Source organism: Labeo rohita, chromosome 7 (genome assembly GCF_022985175.1).
Source record: "Labeo rohita strain BAU-BD-2019 chromosome 7, IGBB_LRoh.1.0, whole genome shotgun sequence".
In the NCBI taxonomy this organism is placed as follows: Eukaryota; Metazoa; Chordata; class Actinopteri; order Cypriniformes; family Cyprinidae; genus Labeo; species Labeo rohita.
The window spans coordinates 12,252,972-12,269,817 of NC_066875.1; the positions used below are offsets into that span (position 1 = coordinate 12,252,972).

General features: G+C 33.4%; 3 protein-coding genes across 3 annotated transcripts in view; 1 reads left to right on the forward strand and 2 right to left on the reverse strand.

The window, feature by feature from the left end:
* The first annotated feature begins 1,855 nt into the window (after window positions 1–1,855).
* On the forward strand, window positions 1,856–3,391 carry ostc (oligosaccharyltransferase complex subunit). Its single transcript, XM_051113665.1, has 4 exons — window positions 1,856–2,052; window positions 2,485–2,578; window positions 2,791–2,988; window positions 3,219–3,391. The coding sequence occupies exons 1-4, from the start codon at window positions 1,914–1,916 to the stop codon at window positions 3,235–3,237; spliced, it is 450 nt and encodes a 149-aa protein (XP_050969622.1). The 5' UTR covers window positions 1,856–1,913; the 3' UTR covers window positions 3,238–3,391.
* A 1,452-nt stretch (window positions 3,392–4,843) lies between these two features.
* On the reverse strand, window positions 4,844–13,643 carry etnppl (ethanolamine-phosphate phospho-lyase). Its single transcript, XM_051115949.1, is given in 14 exon segments — window positions 4,844–5,156; window positions 5,244–5,314; window positions 5,396–5,526; window positions 6,857–6,912; window positions 6,914–6,947; window positions 7,228–7,382; window positions 7,571–7,796; window positions 8,276–8,358; window positions 8,894–9,010; window positions 10,196–10,289; window positions 10,694–10,768; window positions 11,746–11,905; window positions 12,825–12,943; window positions 13,426–13,643. Coding segments are annotated over 14 exon segments (1,482 nt in total). The 5' UTR covers window positions 13,485–13,643; the 3' UTR covers window positions 4,844–5,054.
* A 2,545-nt stretch (window positions 13,644–16,188) lies between these two features.
* Window positions 16,189–16,846, reverse strand: part of LOC127168853 (collagen alpha-1(XXV) chain) — a 140,506-nt gene continuing 139,848 nt past the window's right edge. Inside the window, exon 34 of the mRNA XM_051115948.1 lies at window positions 16,189–16,713. Within this exon, the coding sequence (XP_050971905.1) occupies window positions 16,711–16,713 (3 nt within the window). The 3' untranslated portion in view covers window positions 16,189–16,710. The remainder of the gene's footprint in view (window positions 16,714–16,846) is intronic.

The window sequence follows — 16,846 nt, forward strand, 5'->3', positions numbered from 1 at the left end:
AAGTTTCTTTCAAACCTATTTATAAATATTACCCTAGCAACTATATCCTTGTAAACAGATTTAATTGTGATCTTAATATACAAAATGTGCTACATTTTGTGGTCTAGACCTAAATACAGATACATTTTTTCATTTGTTTTGGAGTCCTTATTTAGGAAGTTTGTGGTCAGAACTTCAATGAGGAAGGAAGGAGGAGGAGAAAAATAATAATAATAAAGAGACAAAGTATAGAAGAGCTGGAAAGGAGTGGGAGAATGGAAGACCAGCCAATTAACTCCACATTCAATATAGATTAATTGAGGAGAGCTATTTGTAACTCAAATAATTAAAAAAGAATTATTATAACAGAGTATGGGAGGAAGGAAGACTTCCGAAAGCTTGGACAGAAGCGATAAAAATACCTATAAGAAAGCAAGGAAAAGACCCTTCAAAACCCTCTAATTAGACCAACAGCTCTTACATTGAATGTTTGTAAAATTATGGAAAGGATGATTACAGAAACAGTTGACATATTTATTGGAAAAAGAGGAATAGTAGCAAAATATCAAAGTGGTTTTAGGAAAGGAAGAGGAACCATGGATCCTATTGTATGTTTAGACAATGAACTTGGAAAAGTGCAGATAAATAAGGAATTAGTAATAGCTGTATTTCTGGATGTCGAGAAGACTTATGATATGATTTGGAGAGAGGGACTTTTGATAAATTTAAAAATGATAAATACAGGCGGAAGAATATACAACTGGATAAAAGATTATATGGCAAACAGAAGTATCCAGGTAAGAATAAGGAATGAAGTGTCAAATACATTCCAGATAGAAAATGGAACTCCACAAGAGATTGTAATGTCAATAATTTTTTCTATAATGATCAATGATGATTTTAATCAAGTAAAGCTAGAAATAGGCAGGTCTCTGTTTGCAGATAACGGGGCTCTCTGGAAAGGGGGGAAGGAATTTTTTTTAATTTTTTTTATTTTCATTTTCTCTAGGAAGGGGGTTGTTCTAGAAGTGAGACAAGACATTGTGCCCAGGGGCCTCTGAATTCTTAATCCGGGCCTGATCATGAGATGTGTAAGTGGAGTGGAATGGGGAGCAAGTTTTTCTTCATTAAAAATTTATGTAGCACAGATCCGGTCTTTGTTTGATTATGGTTGTGTCGTATGGTTCTGCCTCAAAAACCCTGTTAACAAAATTGTAAAATGAAGAGTTTATTTGCAAAAACAGATAACATTTTAACATTTTTAACAGTTTTCAAAAATCACGTTTTTTCATTTTGCATTCCAATTAATCTCAATCAAACTGCAGTTGGGTTATTCTGATTCAGTAAAAACAACACAAAAATACAGCTAACTGACATATAAATAAAAACATGATAAAATAATCTTAAAAAACATGATTTTTGAAAAATTAAAAAAAAAAAAAAAATTGGTTGCCAGCCGCCGTTAAAAAACAATATTTTAATTTATTATTATTATTATTATTATTATTATTATTATTATTATCAAACAAAATGTTGTATTTTTTTCTTGTGTTTACCAACAGGCTACTGTTTCTGGAAATTAGAGATAATGTCGTTATATTTATTGTATGATGGGTAAATAGCACATTCTGAAAGCAAGATATGTTAAATTCAAACCAGCTGTATTTGTATTTGTATCGGCTTATCACATATCATAGCCTAACTTAAAATAAATAAATAAATAAATAAACTCTGTGATTTCCCCCCACTTGTTTTAGTTCTTTAATACTGTATTTTTGTTGAAACTGAGAAGAGAGAAGAAAAAAAAAAAAACATTATGTCGAATGTACCAAGCACTCTCTCTAACTCTCTCTAGTCTCTTCCTGTACACGTCGCTCTACGGACCATGTTACGTATGCATTAGCCGGGTAGCCACAGGAATATAGCACTCAACTATGGAGACTCTCTTCAGCTTACCGTTTACTGTACTGGAATGTCCGAACATCAAACTTAAAAAACCGTCATGGCTACATATGCCTTCTGCAATGACTGTATATGCTGTCGTGATTGTTTCATATTTTCTCATTACTGGTGGTAAGAATTTTAAAGCCATCTCAGGCTAAATTAGCATTCAGCTAACCCTTGTCCTGTTGTGTGTGTGCAGAACTGCGTAATCTTTTATTTACTGTTGAACATTTGCAGTATAATCTTTGTGTATTACAGTTTAAAGAAGATGCATGCTTTAACGTTAGTGTTCTGTTAAGTAATCTTGCGAGTTTTTAGCGTGCTTTCTCTGACAGTGCTGTTATCATTCATAACTCTCAAATTGTATTGCACACTGCAGACATTGCTTACTCTTCTGCTCCTAACAGTGACAAATTACATAAGTTAGAATGGAACGGAAGTTGATTATTATTATTTCATGTAAATAGCTAAATTAAGGCCTTTAAGTGCGACATTATTCATCTCTGAACGATTGAACCGTACTGTGATCATAGCACTGTTATAATCTTTTGATGTCTTTAGGCATTATATATGATGTGATCGTTGAACCTCCGAGTGTCGGATCAATGACAGATGAACACGGGCATCAGAGGCCAGTGGCTTTTCTAGCGTACAGGTAAAGGGTTTGATACTGCTGATCATCATAAAATCAGCCAGCTGGTGGCGCTTTAGGTGCACTTGAGGCATCTCACTGTGACTAGGGTTTCACTTGTAAAATAATATCTTAAAATATATCTGATATATCGTATAAAGTCACGTTTATTGAATCAACCTCTCCAAAGTGTAACGTTAAAGTGTAGTGCTGATTTATTGTGTTCTCTTTTAAAGGGTGAATGGGCAGTACATCATGGAGGGGTTGGCCTCCAGCTTTCTCTTCACCATGGGAGGCCTTGGCTTCATAATTCTGGATCGCTCTAATGCGCCCAACATTCCCAAGCTCAACCGTTTCCTCCTACTCTTCATCGGCTTTGTCAGTGTGCTGCTGAGCTTTTTTATGGCTAGAGTCTTCATGAGAATGAAACTACCGTAAGTCACTGAACTTTACATAAGCTTTTTAAACATTGTATTATATACCAGGCCAAGGTTTGGACACACCTACTCATTCTGCATCATTATTATTATTATTATTATTATTATTATTAATATTATTATTGTCACCAGCAGTGTATTCCAGGGAGATTGCAGCATTGTTTCTTAGCAGTGTTTCTGTAAAGCTGTCTGTTTCTAATGATGATGTGAATGTGTTTTTCTTGCAGTGGCTATCTCATGGGTTAAAGCTGCAATATCGCACATGCTACAGGCAGAGATGAAAGAGAACATACAGAATACCATGTTTCAGTGCCAAGGAATACAGTCCTAATCAAACTCTGATCAATTCATTCCATTGGCAGAATGTCCCTCACTCACTTTTTTTTTTTTTTTTTTTTTTTGTGAAATATACATTCAACATTGTCTAGTAAGACTCTTAACTTACTAGTTTATGAAAATGTGCTAAATTTGCTTCTAAACATTGCTGATAAAAACATTTCCTTGTAGAAAGTCCACAGGATGGTCAATATTATATTGATGCTCTTAAAATTACTGCTGTGGTTGATCAAAATCCATTTTGTATATCTTCTTATACTGTTATTTTGTAGACAGCCTGTTCTTAAATGTGGCTGTTTGATGTGCAGTTTTTTTCTATAATAAACAAATACTTCGCACAAAACTTTGCAACATTTGAATTATTTGATCATTTAAAACTCTTTGTTAAATGATATTGTTAAAAAAATGAAATCTTTAAATTTATATAACAGATTTGAAGTGTCATATGTTATGTTTACAGTGAAAAGCATTTTACAAGGTATTAAAAAAAAAAATATTGTTTAATAATAATATGAGGGTTATATATTTTCACCTAGTATGTTTTAAACTTTTAAACTCTAGGGAGCAGCAATTGGAATAAATAGAGTGCTGCAGGGAAAGCCTTTTTTTGTTGGCCAAACGAACAAGTAAACGTATCTACTCAATAGTCCACTTTTACGTCATCATTGTATTGCTTAAGCAAATTATTCTAATTCCTAAATTAAATGAAGAGTTGTTGGAAGGTTCAAGGAGGTGAAGTTGTTGAAGTCATGTGACCATAGTGTAGTTCATTTATAAACTATGATTGCTTTTTTGCTCTGTTGGCTAATGTATTTACAATTCAAAATTAGGTTGTGTTCACTTGCGAAGATTAATAAAATGTGTAAAAATCATAAAAACGTTTTTTTTTTTTTTTTTTTTTTTTTTTCACAAAGCTTATTTTCTGGTATAATCCAAAATCCAATAGAAACATCCTATTGGGTTTTTGTAGAGGGAACAAGGGTGATGCTCACTTCTGGGTTGGCCTACAAAAATGTAGAATGAAAGATCTTTTCATCACTGCAGGAGAGCAAAAGTCCTGAATAAAAACAGAACTGTACTGCACTGGGTCTCTGTTTTTTAGTTTAATAATATAACCTGATTATTTTTGCCATTTTACTATGCCATTATAAATATTGTAAGAAAAGATTACAATATTACTTTGCCCTTTTGTCTAGAGGGTGTTTTCGGTTACTATCAGACAGCTGTTTTACTGTGGCAGACATTAGCAGGACCTGCTGAGTGAGCATTTGCTCAGGTATGTGTACAGTTGAACAGGCTGTTGCAAAACAAGCAGTGTTCAAGGTGCACTTAAAGTACCTAATTTGGCGCAGATGCATTCAAACCATTATCTTAAGTCTCTCCCTCAAAATTACCCTGCCCAGCGCTAAAAGATGTCTTCTTGTTTTTTTTTTTTTGTTTTGTTTTAGTCCTTTATAGCTTTCTGAAAGCAAAACCTACTAAAAGCATGTATGAAAGCTAAAACTGTTCTTAATGATCATATTGGATAGTTTTATTTTACTGAGGTAATATTTCAAAACTCATCATAAATCAAAAACACTGATACAGTTCTGACTGGCACCACTAACATATATATGGCAAAACAATCCTTATACAGTGTATTTTCAGATCCATTAAAACATGGAAAAATGTTACAGACATAATTAGATAGTCTGTCATTAAAAGTAGTTAGTGTGTCTCCTGGTGTTTCATAAGGTTTTTAGTTTCTTCTTGTTATGAGGTAGTGTGCCGGTGTGCTTATGGCCACTGCCAACTGAAGGATGAACAAGGCCATTTTCATCACTGGGTTCCTTGGGACCAAAACATAAAGAACAAAATATCTTAGTTGTTTTATTTCCTTTGATTCTATGTAGCTTTTACATAATCTGCAAGTTTACCTTTCTCTTAGTGTGTCCATTCTCTGAGATTACTGCTTCAGACATTTGGAGGCCCAAAGTCTTTTCTAAGTCTAAGACAAAAGAAGAGGACACAAATTGCCATGAGGAGTGCAAACTCATTAAATCAATTTTCTAGTAGTTACCAGAAGTACCTGTCAAAATTTGGTCAATCTTTTCCACGACGAGTTCAGCATCCTCTCTGGAGAAGCACATGGGAGGCTTGAACTTCAGAACGTTGCGGTGTGGGCCGTCAGCACTGAGCAGTATCCGCTGCTCTTTTAGTCTTAAAAAAAAAAAAAAAAAAAAAAAAAAATTACATATATATATATATATATATATACATACAGTATATATATATATATATATATATATACATATATATATATAACAATATGTAACAATATATAAATAACAATAACAAGTTAAAAAGAACAGCATTTATTCAAAATATAAATCTTTTCTAACAATGTAAATCTATGCTATCACTTTTTATTAATTTAACACACCCTTGGTGAATAAAAGTATTAATTTCTTTAAAAAAAAGAACGAATAAAAATTGACTGACCCCAAACTTTTGAACTGTAGTGAATATTGTTAAAAAAAAATTCTATTTTAAATAAATGCTATTCTTTTAAACTTTTTATTCATCAAAGAATCCTGAAAAAAAGTATCACAAGTTCCAAAAAAATATTAAGCAACATAACTGATAATATATCAGTATATTAGAATGATTTCTGAAGGATCATGTGACACTGAATACTGGAGTGATGATGAAAAATTCAGCTTTGATCACATAAATAAATCCGTTTTAATATTTAAATTAATTTTAATATGTATTAAAATAGAAGAATGCTGTCTACATCGTAATAATATTTCACAATATAACATTTTTTATTTTATATATACACATACACTACCGTTCAAAAGTTTGGGGTTAGTACATTTTTATTGTTCCTTTTTTTTTTTTTTTTTTTTTTTTTTAAGAAATTAATACTTTTATTCACCAAGGATGTATTAAGTTAATAATTAGAAGTTTATTAAAAGTTAATAATAAATAATTTACATTGTTATAAAATATTTATATTTTAATATAATAAACACTGTACTTTTTAAACTTGTTATTCATGAAAGAATCCTGAAAAAAAAAATTACAGGTTCCAAAAAATATTTGGCAGCACAACTGTTGATATCATCCAACACTGATCATTCTAATAATAAATCCGCATATTAGAATGATTTCTGAAGGATCATGTGACACTTAAGACTGGAGTAACAGCTGATAAAAATTCAGCTTTTCATCACAGGAATAAATACTATTTTAAAGTATGTTAAAATAAAAAACATTATTTTATATTACTGTTTTTTTGTATATTTTTAATCAAATAAATGCAGCCTTAAGAGTGAGCATAAGAGACAAATGAGCATAAGAGACTACTTTAAAGACTATTACAAGTCTTACTGACCCCAAACTTTTGAACGGTAGTGTATATCATGAGAAATTATGTTATATTATTATTTAATTGTATGAGAAAAATATCTAACAAATAGTTTGCACAGATAAAATTGCTAAAATATATTGTATGGTATGCTAAGTAATGACTAAAAGTAATCACCTGTAAATAACATCCTGAGCTTCTGCAGTGGCAGGTGTCCTCTTATCCCGGTTTTTTTACCAGGTCCAACCCAACAAACAGGCCACGGCCCCTAGAAAACAAAATATATGACCTTCAGCTTTGAACCTCCTGGCAATGTGTGTTCTAAGCATACTTTCATCAGCACTATTACACACTTTTCACGTCACAAACAACCCCAGGGAAATGATTTACATGACTTGCAACATAAAGAGGCCAAGTTACTTAAACTTACACAAACGTAGTCAAGGTTCCACCGTGGCACATTACTACTCACATGGCCTTAATTCACACTGCAAAATTTGTTGGTTTATAATTTTATGATGTTAGAAGTTAAGAGCGAGTTAACCAACCTCACATCACCCACTAAGGGGTGTTTTTTCTTCAGATCATCCAAAAGCTGAGTCAGGTAACCTCCGACATGCAGGGCATTGCCTTGGAGATCTTCCTTCTCAATTACATCTAGCACCGCCAGTCCAATAGCACATGATACCGGGTTACCGCCAAACTAGAGGAGAAAAAAACAGACATTTTTCAGCCTCACAAAAATATTTAATCTAGGGCCTGTATCTGTTGCTCACACCTCTGTTAACAATTCATATAGCTTTCTTTAAATAGGTTGTTGTTGTTGTTGTTTCAGAATTAATCTGTATTTAATGCCTGCCATTGTCACAATATGTTTCTTCCCTTCCTTACTGTGTTGAAGTACTCCATTCCAGATGACATGAATCTTTCGGCAACCTCTCTGGTGGTGATCACACATGACATTGGATGGCCATTTCCAATAGGTTTGCCCATTGTAACAATATCTGGAACAAAATCTTCTCCCTGTAGCTGAAAGCCCCAGAAGTGGGTGCCCACCCTGCCAAAGCCCACCTGGACCTCATCAGCAATGAAAATGCCTCCTGCATTTCTCACATGCCTGTGGTACAACGGAAGTTGTGGTATACACAAATCTGAATGTACTAAATGTTTACATTCAGAAAAACATTTCATATGATACATGCATTATAAGACGTATCAATAATTTGACAAATGCACACTTGGAAAATATTTATAAATAGGCATAAAATCATAGATAAAATAATATATTCATATTAGGGAAGCAATTCAAGACTAGATATACTTTAGTAATTTTTGTGCATTAAAATATTTTTGGTTTATTGCATCTGTCAAATTAAAATTAGATTTAGGTAATAACATGAATGAAATCAATAAAAAGACAAATTTAAAATGAATGTGTCCTGAATTTGTGGATACATAACTGGTAGAACCTTTAAGTAAACAAAAAACAAATGCTAAATAAATTATAGTATATTTTAACTGTCACATAGTGAATAAAGGAGAAGAGTAGCAATCATGTAACGTAAATGTTTTAACCAAGCACTTAGTGGTACATACTGTGCCACTTTCTGGAAGTAGCCAACTGGAGGAATGACCTGCCCTCCGCAACTCTGCAGTGACTCAGCGATAAAAGCGGCAATCTACACAAAACAGATCCTATGAGTCCCTTGTACCTTTGTGGTACAAGGGACACAAGAAACCATAGAAACCACAGAACTAAAAGATTGTTTCAGTGAATTTAAGGCAAGACACTGCATTTTATAACCAAAAGACATTTATGTATAGAATCCTAAAAACATTATTTTGACAGCTGACAGTATTCTGAGGTATGGATTGATTGGTAAAAAAAGAAGAAAAAAAAAGATATACAAAATTCCCAGTGTAAAAAAAAAAACTAATATGACAACAAAATCTGTATTTAAACATTTAAGAAAGATTGTAATACCAAAAAAAATTTTCTATTGTTTAAAGTTATATTTTTAACCCTGTTCACCTAGGGTGTCTTGCCTTAAGACAGTATTATGTCAATTATGCTTGTAAACGAATCCACACAATTATTACTGCAACTTGTCAACTGTAATTTTAAAACGAAAGGCTTTCAATAATTGGCCAGAGTTTAAAGGTACAGTCTGTAAAAAATGCTGATAACTGTGGATGTTAAATAACTTCACTCACCTTGCGTCCCTTTTTGTGTGCCTGCTCGATTATATCTTTGACATTTTCAGCATAGGCAGTGGCAGGGTCAGGGTGGTCCTCACAATATTTGCCTCTATAAATGTCTGGACTAAGAGCCTAAGGAATGATCACATTTATGAATAGTTAGTCAAAATTTGCAGTGCAGAAATTAACCTTCTAACTATGCTGGCAAATTTAAATACAACCTTTACAACTGTATTCTGCAGATTTTTTTAATGTAATAATAATTATTCCTATAATTTAAACTTCATAAATCAGTATAGCTTATAAATATCAGTTGGCTATAAATGTAAAAAAAAAAAAAAAAAAAAAAAAAAAAAAAACTTTTAAAACTTTTATGGGTTGTCTTATCACTATTTGTGGAACAGTATTTCAATGCCATAGCAAGGATTACACTGAAGTCACAAGACCCCTGACTGAACTGTAGTCCACTTTAAGCGTGTATCATAATGTCAACATTAGAGAAAAGAAAGACCATGTGTCTTTAAAGACATGTTTCATAAAAAATACATGCTAAGTGGTTATGTATGCTGACATGCTCACTAACTCGTAACACAATACTGACTGATCACCCCAGTCAGGTTAGAATGGGGTGACGACTGAGAGGGTAGTGTACACACACACCCTACACAACCATCCAAACTTTCACACAGGTTTCAGTCTAGGGAATTCCAAACTAATGCTTACCACGCATTCAAGTTAAAAAATCTTTGTTAAAGTAATTTGTTTTAACAAATATAATAAAATTGTACAACCTCAATTAAACTTGTATTGTCATTATAAGGTCAACATTTGTTTTTCTTCATTTAAATTTTCTTCATTATGATATAAAGTCATTAATATCAACTTGACATTTCACGCCCCCCAAATGATCAAATTTAATTCAGAAATTAAATACATGCTCACAGAAGAAGTGTATTCAAGTCATCACATATATATGTTAGCAGCACAGAAGTTTTTAACTGTGAAGAAACAAGAAACTTTACTTGAGCACCAAATGAGCATATTGTAATTGTTTCTGCAGTTTCTAAAAAACATTTAGGACTGTTTTGCTGTGTTTTTGATCAAATAAATGGTGAGCATATAAACATAAAAAATAAACATTTAAAATGTACATATATTTGAGCAGAAATACAGAAAAAGACATTAAAAGTTGGGCTGCACAATATTAGGTTGGCCATCTATAAACTCTTTTGACTTCAAGAATAGTGTCTGAGCACTTTGTGCATGTGACCTTATGTCAAATCCAATATGTCAAACGTCTCATGTTGCAACACTCACCACATGCACATGTTGGTTCTGCTCTGCACCAGCCATCTGATGAAACTTATATGGACTGATATCAATGAGTGATGACACATGACCATGGTAGGCACTGCAACAGAAGCACACAGAACAAAAAACTGGCAAGAATCAACAGAACAAAGTTCCACTATGTTTAAGAGGGCTTTAGTTATCTAATCTTCTAATGATTCTTTCACTTATCAGTGTAAAATGTGGCCCAGAAAAAAAAGCAAAAAGGGCCTTCTTCATTCAAATCAAACCCAAAGACAAGGTAATGCATTCTTTTGCACAGCAAGGTTTTGTATACCAAGGCAGATGCTGACTATGCATATCCATAAGCAAAACAAGGTAAGTTTTCTCCACAGTATGTCCAGATACAAGACGTAAGATTAAGTTAATATTTAAGCTATGAGCTTCACGCTTCTAAGAACTGGGTTACTGTTTAGATCCCAGTGCAGAGAAAGAGGAGACACAGACAGTGTGCTGTTGACTTACTTCTCCAGTGTAATGATGTCTTTGTGGCCAGTGTACTGCCAGGCCAACCTCAGGGCCAGATCATTTGCCTCAGACCTACATGTCAAAACAGAATAGGTGATTTTGAGTTTGAATCACAATGCACCATATTGACTTGATTATTATTAAGTGACTGCCTTCAACACTGAAAACAAAAAGTGCTACCTAGTCGTCCTTCATAAAAGCTGTCTAGCCAACAATCAGTAATCACAACATCTGCTACATGCTGGGCTACATGACAGAGAAGTACATAAAATATGTGGCTCTTCTATTTACAACCCCAATTCCAAAAATGTTGGGACATTTTGTAAAATGCAGTTTTGCTGATTCCCTTCAACTTTTATTTAATTGACAAAAGTACAAAAAAAAAAAAAAAAAAAAAAAAAGATTTCCAGTGTTTTTAATGTCCCACTTAAATGTATTTTGTAAATATATACAAATTTTTGATGCTGATGGCTGCAACACACACCAAAAAAGTTGGTACAGAGGCAAAATAAAAGTGAAAAGGTAATAGAATATCCAAGTTAAACTGTGTTGAAACCGTCCACATTGAATTGGTAATAGGCCAGGGGATCATGCTGGGATACAAAAGAAGCATCTCAATCTTTGCCAGCAAATTTCATGAGATAATTGTCAGACAAATCAAAAATCAAAATTTTCAATGCAAATCGCAAAGAATTTCACCAACTACCAAACATAATATTGTGAAAAGATTTAGATAAGCCAGAGAAATCTCAGTATATGTAGGGCAAGGCAGGAAACCTCAGGTGAATGTGCATGATCTTTGAGCCCTCAGATAGCATTGCATAAGGGGGGGCCATCCAGACTTTTAACAGCAACAGATGCAAAAGCAAATGTCTGTCATGGTATGAGGGTGCATCAGCATTGTTATTAGACAATTAACAATTCACTCCTTTTTTTTTTTTTTTTTTGCCTATCCACTCAATGGGGTATAACCGCATTCCCTTAGCACAAACAGGTGGTATATGGTCTGTATGGACTGTCTGTGAACTGTGAACAGAGAATGAGCCTACCCTGAGTTGACAAAGTAGCACACAGAGAGCTTTTCAGGAAGGGTGGCCTGGAGACGTTGAGCATACAGGACCAGATTGTCATGTAGGAAGCGAGAGTTGGTGTTGAGAAGCTCCATTTGCTTTGATCCCGCTTCAACCACATCTGGGTGGCAATGACCCACTGGAGGACAACACAGAAAAAAAAAAAAAACAGATGAATATTTACTTAAGGGATGAACATATTAGCACAGATAGTTGCAATCAGAGAAGTGCATTCATGTAATAAACTTGCACGTATTGTATTAAACCAGATCATTTTAAATGATTACCTTTCTGGGTAATCAGTTTTTATTCTAAGTAATTTGAGGGAAATTAATCCTTTTAAAAATAAAAAAAAAAAAATAGAAAAAGTAAAACTGCATCTCATACATCATCAAAGCAGCAATGGCAAAAAAAAAGTGCTCACTTTAAATGACGGGGTTAAAAATTCTTGAGTTAGTGTACTTTATTTACTTAAGTATTTTGTTGGGAAACTTGGGATACAGAATATTTCAGCTTTTACTCATTTACATTTCTAAGGAAAAATGTTACTATCTACTCAGAATTTCACTTAAAATTTCATTTAGGCATTAAAAGTATAAAGTGAATATTTTGCAGGTCATGATGAATATATATATAATTTTAACATTAACATCCGTGGCTTGCTGTTGATTAGCAGAGGACAGAATCTCCAATATTGTCTGTAAAAAATGCTGAAAATGCAGGGTAGGGCTACTTCTTTAAGTAGAGGAATTTTAGTAATTACTGTGGGACAAGTTTTTCAACAGTGCTTCAGTTACTGTGTTTTTATTTTTTAGTAGGAACGTGTCCCATAATGTGTTCTGCAATACAGTTTGTGGTGGTTCTGTTTCAAATTGTATAATTAATATACAATGAAGTGTTTAAAAAATATGACAATTATGCAAAAATCTTCACAAATCTTCTATCTTTCATATCTTTAAGAATCTTCTTTTCTTTCTTTCTCTCTTTATTGTTTTTTTTTGTTTGTTTGTTTGTTTGTTTTGTTTGTAAAACCACAGTTTCCCTTTAAAATGACATACCATGTGCAACGTTGTTTATGCAATCCAGGTATTTCTCATCTTTTTCGTTGTACATGTACTGTCCTCTTGCTCGCACAATCTTGATGGGGTCATGACTGAAAAACACTTTGCAGGACGGACTACATATGGAGGGAAATGTAAAGAGAAGAAAATTTTTTTTTTTTTTTTTTTTTAATTTTTTATTATTGTTTTATATATATATATATATATATATATATATATATATATAAATGCCATACATCATTTGAATTAATAGAAACAAAACTTGTTGTCAGATCCTTGGTTTATCATGACATGCACCAGTGTAGACTTTATCCAGCCATAAACATTAAATTAAGTAACTAAGTTCCTTGCCCTACCATACACTGATTATTTCAAACTCAACTCAGATATCCTCAGTTATTAATTCATTAAATATAGTGTTCCGATAATGTCAAGATAGACTTTTCTTTTTGAAAATTCTTTCGAAATTTCTTTTTTGGCACATATGTCAAAAACGCTGACACATTTCAACATCAATATCGCCACTTAACAGTTGTCATAATTGACAACTATGATGGACATTAGTTTGTACGCAATAACTGCAGTAATGCCTCCTTACCCAACATGTTTCTTTCGGAGATCGATAGTTTTCTGCTTATCTAAAGTTTCCGTTGCCATTGCTGTGCCTGTAGGTGCTCACAAACGCGTGTGACTGTTACTGGAGATAGAAAGAAGAGTAGATGTGTGCGCGCAAGAGTGCTGTCCTCTGCATTAATGTATATGTGCACTTGTGTGTGTGCGTGTGTGTGTGTGTGAGAGAGAGAGAGAGAGAGAGAGGACCGAAGGGAGGAGGTGGCTGTTGTGGGTGGGACAGACCCTGAAGATAACGTCAATGTCACTTCACTTACTATTGCAAAAGTGTTTGCTGCACCGTGAATGTAGATTAAGGACACATGGAGAAACAGAATTTATTTGGCTCCAACACAGTATCACACAGCATGAATTTGAAATGAAGTGTCCAGAACCATTACAACAATGAACAAATTTAAATTCCAAGTCATTAACAAGTCAAAACAACAATAATAAAATAAAAATGAAAAGTATTACTACAACAACAACAACAACAACAACAACAAAAAATATATATATATTTTGGCCAAAATGAGATGAGCTAATAATTTGATCATCATGGGCTGCCAAATTGTTTACAAAGTAAATCAAATAAACAGTTGAAGCATTGTATAAACATACACCTACATTAGAAAATCATAGATTGACAGAAGTTACAAGAATTAAGAAAATAAAGCAATGGAATATATATATATATATATATATATATATATATATATATATATATATATTTTTTTTTTTTTTTTACACAACAAACACATTTTGGCAAAGAAAAGAAAAACATTTCATTTAAAACTAAAACTAAACAAATTAGTAAACACTGAATGACAAATTTGGCTCCCATGCCTTGTACAAACAGGACAAACCTCTTGTAAAGAAATATTTTGTGACATTAGTAACAATAAATGCACACAAATTAAATATTTATGAAAACACCTACAAATGGTTTAGAAAGGAAAGAAAGGAAATTATCTGACTGGTATACCTGCATATTAACAGTGACACTTATCAGTTTCAAAACAAATGTGAAAAATCCAGCTTAGCCATTACTGTTTTTAGTCTTGTTTGTAACTGTAATCTGTACTGTTAAAACAAATGTATCCCCAGTGCCAACATGAAAATGATTCTCATATATTACAATGTGGCTGAGTAACAGACATCAGGATTCATTAGTGTAAGATGCACATCACATCAATACATAAATAAATATAAATTGCACTTTATACAAATGAGAGAAAAAAATGAACTGCACACATATTCTTCTATTCACATATTAATCTATATTTAAAGAAAAAAAGAGACTGAGAGAAAGGTGGAGAGGTAACACAGGGAACTCCTTCAAATTTCCAGTTAATATTTCAACAAATTCATTTTGCCTGAATTGATGTTTAATGAAATATTTTAAAAAATACCCCCCCACTATAATCATCATGTGATCACATATTTGAGCACGAACAGAAGTACAACATCTTATGGTAAAAGGTCTTTCCACTTTCATATTATTAGGAATGCCTGTTCATATTTTAAGAATAAAACATGTCGCAGTATACAAAGTAGCTGGTAAAGGTAAAAAGAAGAGAAACCACTAAGAAAGAAATCATAACCTTCCTTATGAATAATTAATAAATTCAGTACATACAAAACTACTTTCCCTACAACTAATTCTGCATTGTTCTTACGATCTTAAATGCCCATCAGAGGTTGAAAAAATCAGGACCATAATCCTGCCACCTCCAGCCAGAAAACACATTATAACTCCAGCAGTGCTGTGATTATGTACGTTTTAATGTATCTATTGTGGCCAAAGCCTCTTAAAAAAAGTTCAAAGTAATGGTTAAAATGTTTTTAAAGCTGTAAAAAAAATAAAGGAACAAAATAACAAAATTTTGCACTCTGGAATGTAGTGGTGCTGGCTGATTACAGGCTAAATAATAACTGCTACCTGTATGGTTGCACCTTGTACTGTACATTAACACTGTATTTGATGCTTAATAATACTGATTGCTTCAGAATGCTGTTGTTGTGGTTACTCAAAATATCAATACCACAAAACCACAATATGTCCCACTTGTCACATTTCCATTGACTCCCTAAGAAAGTCTTTAAGAATGTAAAACTATCAGCTTCAACAATGCATAAATAGTGTTTTTAACCCTAATATAGCTGCAAAAGACTGCACTGAAATGTCATATCTACAACTCATAGCATAGAGAGGAAGTAAATATTTCCAACAAATGAATGAATAACAAAAGACTTTAGGCACAAAGGCTATAATACACAAAATGAGCAAATCAAAAAATAAGCAAAAAGTCATAATGAAAGAGACGCCATCCTGCTGTTCTCAGTAGATCAGACTGTGTAGCTCACTGCTACAAAACGAACCCCACTGAAGAGTGAACAAAGAAGGCTTTGCCGGTGGAGGGATGAATGTAGCAACTTTCCGTGCATCACATACTCCATCCAGTTTCAAAGATTTCTGAGTTTTAATTGCCTGCTTACTCTCAAGTGGCCACAGATGGTGGATGCATCTTGTGTCCTGCTTTTTCTATAATTTGAATCTTTAAGTTGTCACTGTCACTACAAGCCGAGAGTTACACAAGAGCAACGCTGAGGCACAGAAGGGCCAGTTGCCACACTGACCTCTTTGCAATAAAGAAATCCAGCAATCAATCAGAATTTTCTGACTTTCTCAAGCCACCAGCCAAGGCGTGACACCCTTCATAAGGTGAAAACAAAAGAAAAATTAACCCCCTTTAGAGTAGCACATCTTTTTGATTTAAATTGACAAAGACCGACAGGTAGTTAGTGATTTGCAGAAGCCATTGACCACACTACAAAGTGATACATACACATACTTGACATCATGCTTGTTTCAGGGTGTGTGGATGGAGTCGTTAATCTTTTAAGCAGGTAGTATGGATTGGTGTGAACACACTAAACACACAAAGATCCTTTTCAAGACCCAAAGTCGATCTCTCAGTCACCTTCTCCTCCTCCTTTTCAGATAACCCTGTTAGTCTGTTTTGGTATCCACTCTCATTCTGGGCCATGCAACGCTGCAAACACGCCCTTGCGAATAGTCTCTTATTGGTCAAGTCTTTAAATTCCACAGTGCTGATGTGAATGTGACACATGTTGCTGTGAGCACACGGTAATGACAGAAGCAGCTATGTGAAAGCTTCATGACTTTCTTTTTTCCAGAATTAAAAAAAAAGTATAAATACAAAAAAGTGAAGCCTTATTTACAAACTCCATGCGTTTTGTGTTAGAACGATCACTGCAAAGAAAACACAAAGATGTATATGTTTTAATATACAAAGAAAAGGTAAATCATTTTAAATGCCAAAGTCAAAGTCAACACTCAATGGCTTATATATGAATGAAAAAAAAATCATGCTGTCAGCAAAGCT

Excerpts from the sequence above, each read along its gene's own strand:
- ostc (XM_051113665.1), top strand. The coding sequence starts at position 1,914 with ATGGAGACTCTCTTCAGCTTACCGTTTACTGTACTGGAATGTCCGAAC. Across the intron at positions 2,053-2,484 it reads ATATTTTCTCATTACTGGTG|GCATTATATATGATGTGATC; the intron begins GTAAGAATTTTA and ends TGATGTCTTTAG. Across the intron at positions 2,579-2,790 it reads GTGGCTTTTCTAGCGTACAG|GGTGAATGGGCAGTACATCA; the intron begins GTAAAGGGTTTG and ends TCTCTTTTAAAG.